The following is a 14332-nucleotide window of genomic DNA, read 5'->3' as shown; positions in this document are numbered from 1 at the left end:
CCTCACACGTTAAAATTGATGAATATAGCGGAAACAAAATTTGTTATTAATCTCATTCACACTATTTATTCCAACTTTACTCATTCAGAACTTAATGAAAGCAACAAAAACATCCAAAAAGGCTTATGCCAACCAGACAAAATTGCAATTTTTTGTCTCATCCAAAATGATGGAACATAGTGTGATAGGGATATCAACCATGTCAGGTTTGGCCACGTCAGCAACACACATGCACATGATGCATTACAAAAAAATGATATAAACACTAACATAACATATAACATAACATAAGATATAAGACAAACTTTTGACATGTGTCACTAATCCAACCCTACATTCAATGATAAGTAGTGTTTACTTCTAAACAAAAGCAAGATTTACCAATCGAAACTTACTATCTTCCTCTTCCCTGCACAACAAAAAAAAATCACTTCAATCTTCACCACCTTCCTTTTCCTGCAACATATCAACCATCATCACATCACATATTCACATCACATTCATGTATTACTATTTCATGAAAACATTATAACCAAGTTTACAGCTTACAACTGATGTTTACCTTTGATTCATCAGCATCAAGAGGATCACTTTCCACATTATCATTCTCCATAACTTCATCTTCTACCTTCTGATCCATTTCAGGCTCCACAGACATTTCCTGATCCTCCTCCGCTGACTTCTGGTGGACTTCAGCCTCACCCAATAATTCCCCTTCATCCCGTTTCTCTTCACTTTCAACAACTAATTCTGGTTTATCCCGAGTCGATTTCCGTTCCACAGACATTCCTTTGAGATTCTTCACTTCATTCTCAACAGACACCAATTTATCAGCCATCTTCAAGACCTTATCATGATGCATTCCCAATTTAGAAACACATTCTTCTTCATGATCCTTCAGCATCTTAAGAATCTTCACACGATCTTCCTCTTGTTTCACCCGTTGTTTCTCTAACTCCCGTGTACTCAAAACCAAACCACCGGGACCCGCGTCTTTGTAAATTGGTTCCTCATGAAGGGAATAACGTTTTCTATACTCAGAGAATTTAAACCGAGTATCATTCAAAGCCTTTTTATACCCTGCTACAAGATCCCCCATTAAGTAAAGCTCACGTTCAAGCCTAAATACCTCTGTGTGCTTCTTTGATAACTCTTCATCTTTTGACTTTATCAACATTTCCATGTAGTTTTGGCGTTCTTGAAGCTGGTTTATTGCTAATTCGTGATTATATTGAGAGTGTTCGAAAGCTTGTTCTTTTGATTCGTGTAGCATCTTGGCTTTTTCCATCCATTGTTGCATTTGATCCATGCATGTATTGAAATCGGTTGGTTTTTGACCCCAAATTTCATCGGTTTTTAACCTTTTGTGATTTGGGTCGACATGGGTTATGTGTTCTTCGGTTTCCATCACTCTTTTGCCACCATTGAAGAAAGAGGAGGGCCCACCATGAGACATGAATGAACCTTCTCTTGACCCAAAAAGATCCATGCCATTGAAAGGATTGTGAGATGCTTCGACTCCTTGAAGGAAATTACCAGTTAATCCATCTCGATCTAGAGAATCATCATTCGCCTCCATCTCCATGTTGAATCCTTCATCTGCTCTTTCACCACCTTCTTCTTCTTCTTCTTCTTCTTCCTCATCTTCATCCTCCACTTGTTGAATCTGTTCATCTTCATCTTCATCTTCGAGTTCTTCGATTTTTGGTTCTTCATAGTTGTTCAAATCACTATTACATCGCTGCAAAAAATGGTTGCCTAGTTCATTTTTCCCAAACAAAGGCCAGTTCCCTTGTTCCTCCTCTTCCTCCTCCTCCACCTCCTCCACCACCTCCTCCTCCACCTCCTCCGCCACCGCCTCATCCTCCTTGTGTTCTTCGGCATCCACCATGACCTCATCATCTTTCTTGACCTCTTCTTGTACTATTTCCTTGACATCTGACCCTAAAGTTAACTCAATACCTTGTTCTTCAACTATCAAACTTTTCTCTTCATTCTCTTGTTTCCCTTCTGTCTCTTCTTGTTTTCTTTCTTTCTCTTCTTCTTTCCTTTCTTTCTCTTCTTCCTCTTCTTTCTCTACTTCCTCTTGTTTCTCTTGTTTCTCTTCTAAATCTTCAGCAATGCCATTAGCAACACCTTCATCTTCTTCCATGAAGAGCTCAGGACGCTGTGACCTTATGAGGTACTGTAAATGTGATGCATAGTAGCAATCAACGAGCTTATCTCCTTGAGTTAGTTCTTTCTCCACCATATGCCAAATCAATCTAGCGGGATCCATTTTCTCAGGGTGGCCATCTTTAACACATCTAGTCATTTTAGCTAAATCCGGTGGCATAACCCATGAATCCTCATGTAAAAGTATCCAACTTGAAACGAAATCATCAATGAACCCAATTGCTTCATCGGAAAACACCTCAGAATCCAAATCCACCTCCTCCACAGTGCTACTGCTTCCTTTCTCTGGCCTCGGTGCTGGCAGCTTTAGAGTTCTAGATAATTCAGCCCTATTCAGATTTAACCTGACATCATTAACGTAACTACAGCGCTTCTTCTGATCATAATTCACGATCAACTGAACAACAAGATCGGTCCTTATGCTACGGTCGAACTCGATTTTGCTGAACTCGTATAACCCTAAACGCTTTAAAACCTCCTCGTGCTTAACAAAATCTAATTTTTTGGTTGGTATAAAGGGAATGGGTTTGAGGATATCGGTTAGGTTTTGAAGTTTCTTGCGTTTATGAGGATTACGGTTAAAGGCTTTCTTGCGTTTGTTGAGTCGGCGCTGGGGGTTGACTGGTGACGCAAGTGGTGGTGGTGCTGGTGATGGAGGTGGGTTTTTGGTTTCTTCGGGAAGTACAATTGGTTCGGGAATTGTAGCATGAGACATACCTGTTTGATGATCGTCTTTTTGTTGCGATTGTTGATCGTCTACATCAAGCGTCAAAAGGGCTTCTTCGTCTTTGTCTGATTTTTGAGGATTCTGAACTCCGACATCATGGAGGGGCGATTGATGAGGGTTTGGGGGATCTAGGGTTTCAGAATTTGGTGGTTGCCGCGGTGGTGACTGTTCGGCTTCTTTCGATTGAATGGAATTTGGATCTTGGTGTTGCAAATCGTCGTCGTCGTCCTTATGTTGTTGGGGTTGAGAATGGGAGGGACTACGAGTAACAGCCATGGCGACAACTGGTGACTGTTCCTTGGCTTCCTCTGCGTCAAGATTCAAAACCCGGAGCTTATTACATCAAGAGTAAATTACATAAATAGTCCTCGTCGTTTGGGTAGTCTATAGATTCCGTTCTAATTATATTCTTTGACACAATTTCACAAATGGTCCTGTTAGTTTAAAATATTTCTCTCATACGGTCCTTATGAAAAACAATTGCATAGATGGTCCCTTCCAACAAAGGTTGTCACGCCATTGGTCCTTATGTATAATGTATTTTTGGTTTGACGTTATATATTGTCAAAAAAATAACATTTATGTAAAGAAAATCGTAACGACTGTTTTAGGAAAAAAAAATTATATGATTGATCCTTATGTTTTCTTAAAACACACATAGTAAAAAATAAAAAAAATAATAAAAAATCATAAGGAGTGTTTTAGGAAAAAAAAATTACATGATTAATCCTTATGTTTTCTTAAAACCTACTTAGTAAAGAATTAAAGATAAATATTTAAATTCCTACACGTTTGATATTTATGGTTTCAAAAGCTTGTCTGTCTAATCATTTTTGACATAACAAAACGTTTTTTCCATTTTTATTTTATTTTTAACTAAAAATTACCCCCTCCTCACTTCATGAGAAACACACTGGTGTCAAACTCATAAGTTTCAATGTCCTTTTTTAGGGGTGAGAGTCCTAATCTATAAAATTTCTATTATGCCATAAACATTTTTCTATTTTTTTTAAAACAAATGGACCATTTGTTGTAAAAAAATTTGCATAGGGACTTTTTCTATAAATTAAAATGACAATTTTGTAATTTACTTTCTACAAAGGGATAAAGTCAGCCAACATATGAAAGTCATATAACGAAAGTGTCAACCCAAATAGTATATAATTAAACACATGGACCATATGTGTAAAAAATATACTTCACAAGAACCTTTTCTTGTAAATTACGGATACATATTTTCTAATTTATTTTCAATATAAGGACCAAAATTGTCAACATATGAAATTCAAATTTGATGGACTAAAGTAACATTTTACAGAGTAAATGGTGGAAATTGTCGTTCTACAAAGTTAGGGGCGAAAGGTGTAAGGATACGAAAGTCTATTGACCAAATCTACCAATATAAGAAAGTTTTGTGATCAAAGTCTAAAATAATACACTTTTGTGACGAAAGTCTAAAACACAAAGTATATTATTGGTCAAAGTTTATAATTATAAACTCTTATGGCCAAAGTCTAAAACCTAAAAATATATTATTCCTAACCAAATTATCTTTTATTATATATAATAATATTTCTTTTTTTAATTTTAGTTGATTTAAAAAAAACAAAAAGGGAAAGAAAATAAAACGCGTCTCTCTCTCTCTCTCTCTCTCTCTCTCTCTTGTTGGATCACATCACGACTCCCCGACTATCTAACAACCGCCATGTTTTATGTAACGTCCCAAAATTCATAGAAAAAATTTCATTTTCTTTAACAATAAGTCATACAAACAAGTTGTTTTAAAACTGATCAAAGTGAATATATTATTTAAACATTAGAATAATAGCATTAATTGCCAATGCGGAAAACTCTAGGGACACCGTGCAGTCACGTTGGGCCCTTCCCTTTCAAACTGGAAGTACCTGAAACCATAAGCATAAAGCTTAGTGAGTTTCCTAAAATACCACATATCATACATACAATAAAGATTGTTATATGTCAACCATAGTTTTGCCATTATGCCATGAGTTGTATCATGGTCTTTCCTTTCCATGATGGGGGCCAAAACCTTGGGTCTTACTGACAAGTTTCAAGAGTCACCTTCTGGTCTTCCATGCAAGTATCACAAAAACAACTAGCATATTACTTATAATTGTCAGGGTCTAATCTCTAGTCTTGCATACAATTTGTCGGGAGCCACCTCCAGGTCTTTCATACAAATACTAAGGGTCACCTATTGGTCTTCCTATATAACATAAGCCAATGGACGGACATTGGTGCCTTCGACCCCCCGAGTACAGCGAGAAGACTCGCCTGAATCAAAAAGCCAACTAACACTCAACCCAAAGCTATGCAACCGCTATAGCACTCCTATCACAACATACAAGGTCTAACCTTATACTACATACTGAAGTCAACCATCTTGGCCAAAATTCAACCCATGTCAAAAGTCAATGGTCAAAGTCAAAGGTCAATGTTGACTTCGGTCAACCACCACGTCGAGGCTACCTATGGCGAAAATGACTGGGAAAGTCACCTCATTCTGATAACCACCCACCCTTACTATTGTCGAACCCAAAATAACAGAAATCCCAAGCCTTAACGAAGAATGAACTTCAACTTTATAACCCAGACCGCACAAACCTATCATTCCTGAACAAATTTACGGATACCCAAAACATATACGCCTCGACCACTTATCGATATCGAAAAATCCTCATCCAAAACAAAATCAGCTACATACTAAAAAATCGGACAAGTACAGGTGGTCATGGTTTATCCGCCAGCACGACTCCATCAGTCATTCACTCCCAATGAAGGACAGCTCAACCAACCAATGCTCGAACGATCACCAAGTCCGCTCAATAAACCCTAGTGACAGCTATAAACCAAACTGAGTTCTCACATCACATTTGGCCCCAAACCAGCCTACGATTTACCAAGTATTAAAGATGTTGAGTCCCACTCACAACCCTTCACCCAATCATGTGATGATCTAAATCATTCTAGAGAATGCCACGAGCCAAGTCATAGACTTCCATCACTGTTACCATCGCATACCAACCTAGTGAATGTTATGGTGCTCTGCAGTCTTTAACACTTCCACAACCGCATCCTATCCTAGTAAATGTTACGACTGCTCCACAATCTTACATCACTTCCACAACCATACACTAAACTGGTGAATGATACGGCTGATCTGAAGTCTTACATCACTCCTATAACCGCACACTAACCTGGTGAATGATACAACTACTCTGCAGTCTTACATCACATCCACAACCACACATTAACCCAGTGAATGCTACGGCTACTCCGTAGTCTTACATCATTCTTGCAACCGCACACTAACCTGGTGAATGTTACGGCTGCTCCGCAGTCTTACATCACATCCACAACCACACACTAACTTGGTGAATGTCACGACTGCTCTATAGTCTTACATTACTCCTACAACCGCACACTAACATGGTGAATGTTATGGCTGCTCCGCAATCTTACATCACTGACCAAAGAAAATTATTCCTTGCTTAACCGTGAACCATATCGCAACCAGAAATGGCTCTCTAGTTGACTTAGGATAATACCATCTTGACTGGCCTTCCCAGTTAATCCTTAATCAAACAATATATTATCCACACCACCCGATTAGCCGTTCAAGGTCCCGCTGACCACACGATAGTCTGCTCCACACTCACAATCTTGACCTATCTTGGATTCTTCCCAGCCTCAAGGAACCCTGATGCTTCCTACAGATATATCAATCCAAAACTCTACACATGGGCAGAAATTCAAAAGTGGATCTCACTTGGAACTATCCCCGACAGCCCCAAGTGACCATCCCTCACTTGATTCATCAACATTATGATAACTGATGGTTTTATGCATAAGAAACAATCATATGTGCTCATACAAACCCTAATGCTTGGATCTAGGTTTCTCTATTGTACATGCTTTGAATCCAAAGCCATAAAGCCTAGATCTAACATATAATAAACTGAATTAGGGTTTAGATAATTGCCTTTGATTGTTATATTGCAGTAACAATCAATTCCTTGCTTTGATTGGCTTTAGAAAGCTTAGTGACTCAAGTGCTGCACCTCTAATGGAGTCACAAACACCTTATGCAACTTGGATGAAGAGGAGAAGAACGGAGGCTGCCCAAAACGACTAGAAACCCTAGAGGATCAGTTGTCCACGTTTTTGGGGCATATGGGTCCTTTATATACATGTAGACTATTAGGGTTTTCAACTAGGAAACCCTAATCTGACTGCTTAAGCCCTAAGCAGCTCATGGACTCCTTTAACATATCCCTTAAGACGATTTCTAATGGGCTTTCCATAGAATTCGTCCAACCTATATATTATTAGGTGATCCATAGCCCAATGATAATTATCTTATAATTACGACTTCAGTCCCCTAAGTTTAATTAATCTCTTTTAGCCACAAAATTAATTATCAATTAATTCTTTGAGTAATATTAATTAAACAATATGATTTCTCTTTTAATATATTATTCTCATAATATATTAATAAATCATAATTAAACCTTTCTCTCCTTAATTCATCCTACATATTTCTATGGTGAAGGCATCCAAAAGGACCATGTTCATAATCGGGTCAAGTACATACCAAAATAGTTATGGACTTAGACACTAATCCAACAATAACTTCATAATCACTAGATTACCTAGCCATCCCACAATCTTCCTACCCAATCACCACCACACTGAGCTTACTAGACTAAGATCCCATGATAAAATGATATCGGGTGCTCGTACCCCAAACCAGATAAAAACACTTTACTACTCTCGAAAAAGATTTTTGTATCCAAAGTACCCTCCCTTGATAAAATTCCACATCCTTCTATAATCCCAACTGATGACTATGAACCCAAAAGACCCACAATTGGAATAGATAGATAATCAATTAAATGTTCTACCTATTGGGTTTTATGTACTATAACACTCCTATGGTGTACATACAACCCTAATGTTTTGGTTCTAAGTTTTCTCTAGTTATACATGCAATAAAATTATCCAAAGCATGAAACCTTTAACTAGCATACTATATTGATATTTGAAAAATAAAAACTACTTAGATGAATACCTCTTTGTTGTAGCTTGTAGAACTTGTCATTTCAAGAGCTTATCACCTCAAATGTGATTCCTCTAATGTTTCACAAAACACCATTAACAAATGGAGGATAATGAGAATGAGGCTAGGAGGCACCAAAAATGGCTAGGGTTTCACCTTGAATCATTTGGCCAGTTTTAGGTGCATTAGGGGTTATATATAGTGTGGAATTCCAAGAGTTTCAACTTGTAAACCTTAATCCACTTCCTTGTGCCTTAATCCAATAATCCATATGATAAGCCCTTTGGACTAATTCTTCATGGAATCCACAAATATTTAGTCCATCTTAATCAACATGGATCATTAGCCCAAACTATATGTATGAATGATTTACCTAATCGGTCCTCGTTAATTTAATTTGTCTCTTTTGATCATTAAATTAATTCCACATTAATTCTTGATCAACACTAATTAAATAATATAAATTCTCAATTAATATATTATACTTATTATATATTAATAAATCACAAAAAACCTCATTCTCAATTATCCATCCTATCAAATTGTTCTGGTGAATGCAACCCAAAAGAACCATGCTACTATCGGGTCAAGTACATACCAAAAATAGTTATGGGCATAGACACCTAATCCAACAAACCCTAGTTTCCTATAAACCATAAATAGAACATGAAGATAGGCTATCGTGATCATTGACCTCCAATTATACAACTCAAAACCTTCGAAGTAGCCCCACCTATTGATGATGAAAGAGAACTGTAACGCCCGCGTTTCCAGGCTAGGCATTATCATTGATGTAATAGTCTAGGTTAACCCTTGTAACTCTTTTTGGAGTACTAATGATGAAATATTTGAGTATTATGTGAATTATGTGTTTATTTTCTTAATTATTATAATTAAATGAATTAAGAATAAAATAAGCGTCAAAATTAAAGTATGAGATAAGCCCGATATCTTTGCATAAAGATGTAGTAGTCGAAACAAGGATTCCGAAGATATAAAGAATGTCGAAATCCGAGTTATAACGAAGAAGTTATGACCTGTCGAAGTTTCGCGACAGAATCGACAACGTTGAATGACGTAAAAAGTGAAATTTATGTTAGAGCAATATTTAGTCTTAGTGATCTAACCGAAAGTCGTAGAGTTCGTTAAACCGAGAGCGTGCATAAAAAGAACACCCAAATGTGACTTCGTATGAAGAAGTTATGATTTTTCGAAGTTTTGACTTAGCAGTATGCAGCCCGAATACTCGATTTGAGATCGAGCGGTTTTTAGCCGAAACAATCTAAACGAGAATTGAAGATCATGTTAATTGTAGTGAAACGATGAAAAGATAGGCGAAAACGGACGTCGGGTGAAGAAGTTATGATTTTATAACGGAGTTTTCCTGTCCCGGCATACTAAAAATAAATAATAAAAATAAAGTCAAAATTAGCCGACGGAGTCTAAACAAAAGTTGCATAGCGTAGTCTCATCTACGCGTGGATATAAAGAACGTCGAAAACGGAGTTCGTATGAAGAAGATATGAATTTTTGAAGTTTATTAAATATTTTCGATATTTAATTTAAATATAAATTATCCGATATTATCCAAGGGGGGGAGTCAGCGAGCTAATCCAAGTTACGCCTAGCGTAACCTTAAATTACGCCCAGCGTAATTCGAAGTTCCAGCCCCTATAAAAGGATGTCGAGGGCAGCCAATTCTTTTGCTCATTTCTTCCATTTCTCTCGCGTTTTTGCATCGTTTTTCGTGTAAGAATTATCCCGAAGCCCCGGTATCATTCCCGAGCCCCGAAGCAAGTCCCAAGGACCTGAAGATCCCGAGAAGTGCAATTCCCAAGTTGAAGCTCTGCCCGCGAGGAGTCCGGTTTTTGTGAAGATCTTCCAGATCTGCCGAAGAATACTACTTCGTTGTCCGATCATCTTCTGATCAAGTGAGTGTGTGGTTACTTTCTTCTAACGCATAATTATGAAGTATTTTATATAAAATATGTGTTATGTGTATATTTTGTTGTTATATGTGTGAATGTATATTCACTTTCTTCTATCTCATGGATTTGATTTATTCTCTATGAAATACGTGTTATGTGTATGTGTCTCATCTGTTGTTTGGAATATGTATTGAATGAGAATGCTATACAGGTTTTAAACTATGTATAAAAATATATATTTTTATCTACTAATATGTTGGGTAGAACATGGGTAGATAGTTGTGTGATAAACATATGAGATGCCTCGATGTTGTTTTGATTTAGTCATCTGGCGGAGTTTAGACGACGACCACAGACTTTTCTAGACAGTCCTGTGGAACGCTAGCAGGTTCGCCACCTGTAGGTGTTGATGAACTTGGCTGTTCATTCGTTGTACTCCATCCCCCTCATGGTTGCCTTATTTGACATATATTGTCGGGAAACCCCCGAATGCATGTGTTGTCGCCCCGACGAAATATTCTAAGACTAGGTCCCTTGTGTTAGTTGTTTTAGGGACGTAAAGTGAGAATAACGGGAATGGGTAATTGGGTTATTGTTGGTTGGTGGAATTAAATATAATTATTTATTGTGGGTTGAAAACCCTATATGCTCACCAGGCTCTCAAGCCTGACCCACTCAGTTTATTTGTATTACAGGAAGTGGCGCAAGGGCATAAGATGGATGAATCATCAAGTTGTTTTGTTTACAAGTCTGTATATGTATACATTTATTGAACGACTTGTAATGTTATCGTTTATGCTATATGGTCTATATCGGAACATGACATCCCGAGTTTTGATTATATAATGAAAATACATTTCTTTATGAAATGCTTTGGTAAATATTATTTTATCACGTTTTGTTTTTGGGAACAAATTCCGCATCTCTTTCAAATCAAAAGGATTTACTCTGAAATTATTTTAAAAGCATAAATGGAAATCGGTCTTTTCTGGCTGAGATTTTGGGGATGTTACAGCTGGTATCAGAGCATTAGTTTAAGCGAACTAGGAATTTGTAGGATTTCTAGACTTAAACTTAAAATGCTAAGTGAAATTTTGAGATATGTGTTTGTGATATTTTAGACACGAGCACTAGTTTATTTTAGGAAAGTTGCCTAAAATGTTTTTATGTGCTAAATGTTATATGTTGCCATATATGATATTATTTGTTCGGATCCATGGTCTGTTGCCGACCGGATCTAGAAACCTTATGTGTGTAGGATTCTAAGCGTACGTCTACGATATTAGAACTAGCATGTAAACGTTTCGGAGTGATAAGGATGATTTGAATATCTATCGTGAATGAGGATCTAATTTCACCTTATTCGGTGTATAGATCAAAAATGGTGAGAACAAGAAGTGGAGTTGGAAATGCTGATGAAAACAGGAATCAACCACCAGTGATTGAGCAAATACCTGTCGTAGCAGCAGCACCTGAGCCGATAACAATGGTTGGTGTACAAATGATGATTCAAACAATGTTGGATCATCAAATGGAGGAGACTAGGCGATTGCTTCAACAGAATCGTGAAGAACTGTCAATTCATGTGGAAGAGCCCGAATTAAATGAAGGGCACTCTGAAGGTGGAAACTTCAGTGGGTCTGTTGGTCAAGCCAACCCACCGATAGTTAGGAAAAACAATCAGGATGGAAGAAATGATGGAATGGGATGCAAGTACAAGGACTATCTGACTTGCAAGCCATCGACCTTCACTGGAAAGGAGGATCCGATCGGAGTTATGGATTGGATCTCGGAGATGGAATTGGCCTTTATGACTTGTGGCTGCAAAGGTAAGTTGCAGACCACGTACGCAGTGCGTCAGTTCCGAGGTGGAGCCGTTCGATGGTGGAACACTCTAGGGAAGACTTTAAGCCCTAATGAGCCACTGCAGTTGTCATGGGCGGAGTTCTTGGCGCAGTTCAAGCGCAAGTTCTGCTCGGCTCAAAATCTGTTGGAGTTGGAAAATAAGTTTCTGACATTGACGAAAGGCAGCATGTCAGTTGATGAATACACAAACGCTTTCACCGATAAGATGGAGTTTGCTTTGCGCATCGTGCCAGATGAGCTGAAAAAGGTTGATCGATACGCAAAAGGACTTCCATGGGAGTACGCGGTGCCAGTGCGTCAGACACCTACTCTAGAGGCAGCTATTTGGGCTGCCAAGTCTGTTGAGGACATGATCAAGGGAAGAACCACCAGCAAGATTGAAGTTGGCGAGAAGAGAAAGTTTGAAGGAACTTTAGGTTCCAATAAGAAAAGCAAATTTTCGAAGTCTGATTCGAAAAAGTTTGGAGGAAAAGGAGGCGAAGCGAAATGGTGTGAGAAGTGCAAGAAAAAGCACTTTGGGAAATGTAGTGAGGATGTAACCTGCTACAAGTGTGGAAAAATTGGGCATTTTGCCAATGAGTGTCCGTCCAACAAAAGGATGTGTTTTGGTTGTAATGAAGAGGGACACATTTTGAAAGACTATCCGAAGAAGAAGGAGGTAGCTAAGCCCAACATTCCACCAAAGCCGAAGGCGAGAGCCTTCCAGATAACACTTGAGGCTGCGAAAGATGAAGTTGATGTCGCTTCAAGTACCTTTCTTGTTAACGAACTACCTGCTCAAATTTTGTTTGATTCTGGAGCCAACTACTCCTTTATTTCGCATGGGTTTGGTAGAAAACTAGCTTTGCCTATTGATAGATTAGATAATACTTTATTGATCGAAGTTGCTAGTGGCAAGTTTGTACCTGTTAGCCATCGTATGAAAAACATCTTAATCGACCTTAATGGGAATAAGTTTCACGAGGAATTATTGCCTATCGAACTAAATGGTTTCGACATCGTTCTGGGAATGGATTGGCTTAGCGCCAATGATGCCGAAATTTTATGCAAGAAGAAGATAGTTAAAGTAAACCCGCCAGGGAAAAAGTCATTTATGGTGTACGGGGACAAACGCCGAGTAAATTCTGGAATCATTTCTCTAATGAAAGCCAGAAAGTGTTTGACCAAGGGATGTACATCATATTTAGCATTCGTGATTGATGCTAAGAAGGAAAAGAAGGTGATGCAGAGTATTCTAATGGTGTGTGATTATCCAGAAGTATTTCCCGAATATCTTCCTAGATTACCACCTGATAGATAAGTGGAGTTTAGAATAGACTTGTTACCAGGGACCACGCCAATAGCAAAAGCATCTTATCGATTAGCACCGACGGAGATGAAGGAGCTGATGATACAACTTCAGGAGTTATTGGACAAAGGTTTCATTAGACCTAGTTCATCACCCTGGGGAGCTCCAATGTTATTCGTGAAGAAGAAAGATGGAAGTATGAGAATGTCCATCGATTACAGAGAGCTGAACAAGGCAACAATAAATAATAGATACCGGTTGCCAAGGATTGATGACCTGTTTGATCAATTGCAAGGTTCGAGCTATTTCTCGAAGATCGATCTAAGGTCAGGATACCATCAGTTAAAAGTGAGAGAGCAGGATATCGAGAAGACTGCGTTCAAAACACGATATGGACACTATGAGTTCGTGGTTATGTCCTTTGGACTAACCAATGCTCCAGCAGCATTCATGGATTTAATGAATAGGGTTTGTAATTCGTTCCTTGATAAATCTGTGATAGTATTCATAGACGACATTCTGATTTACTCGAAAAGCCAAGAGGAGCATGACAGACACTTGCGAGAAGTGTTAGAAGTCTTGAAGAAGGAGAAGCTATATGCAAAGTTCTCTAAATGTGATTTTTGGATTCGAGAAGTCCAATTCTTGGGTCACGTGGTCAACCAGGAAGGGATAATGGTTGATCCAGCAAAGATTGAGGCTGTAATGAAGTGGGAACAACCAAAAAGTCCCACGGAGATCCGAAGATTTTTAGGATTAGCTGGATATTACCGAAGGTTTATCCAAGACTTTTCTTCAATTGCTACTCCATTAACAGTTTTGACCCACAAAGGAGCTACTTATGCTTGGAATGGTAAGCATAAAGAAGCATTCGGGAAGCTAAAGAAGAAGCTATGCGAGGCACCGATACTTTCTTTACCCGATGGAGTTGAAGACTTCGCTGTCTATAGTGATGCGTCTGGGGTTGGATTGGGTTGTGTTTTGACCCAAAGAGAAAAGGTGATAGCATATGCGTCTCGACAACTAAAGGAGCATGAAAAGCATTACCTGACTCATGATTTGGAGTTGGCAGCGGTACTTTTCGCTCTTAAAATATGGAGACATTACCTCTATGGCACGAAGTGTAAACTTTTCACTGATCATAAGAGTCTCCAATATCTCTTTAATCAGAAAGAGTTAAATATGAGGCAACGACGCTGGCTAGAGTTACTCAAGGACTACGACTGTGAGATACTTTACCACCCCGATAAAGCTAATGTTGTTGATGA

At 38.3% G+C, this 14332-nt stretch overlaps 1 protein-coding gene across 1 annotated transcript; it reads right to left on the bottom strand.

The window, feature by feature from the left end:
* Positions 1-254: 254 nt before the first annotated feature.
* On the bottom strand, positions 255-3257 carry LOC111911324 (uncharacterized). The gene is made up of 2 exons (XM_023907117.3): positions 563-3257; positions 255-456 (listed from the first exon to the last, which is right to left on the bottom strand). Exons 1-2 carry the CDS (start codon positions 3176-3178, stop codon positions 433-435), a joined length of 2640 nt encoding a protein of 879 aa, XP_023762885.1. The 5' UTR covers positions 3179-3257; the 3' UTR covers positions 255-432.
* Positions 3258-14332: the final 11075 nt, after the last annotated feature.

The sequence above is a fragment of the Lactuca sativa genome, chromosome 8 (genome assembly GCF_002870075.4).
Source record: "Lactuca sativa cultivar Salinas chromosome 8, Lsat_Salinas_v11, whole genome shotgun sequence".
NCBI lineage: Eukaryota > Viridiplantae > Streptophyta > Magnoliopsida > Asterales > Asteraceae > Lactuca > Lactuca sativa.
The sequence above is the reverse complement of the archived record's forward strand: the minus strand, read 5'-3'. Positions and strand labels throughout refer to the sequence as shown.

Bases quoted from the DNA above. Each gene is read 5' to 3' on its own strand.
- LOC111911324 (XM_023907117.3), bottom strand. From the start codon at position 3,178: ATGGCTGTTACTCGTAGTCCCTCCCATTCTCAACCCCAACAACATAAG. The intron at 457-562 runs GTAAACATCAGT...GATATGTTGCAG, and splicing joins TTGATGCTGATGAATCAAAG to GAAAAGGAAGGTGGTGAAGA.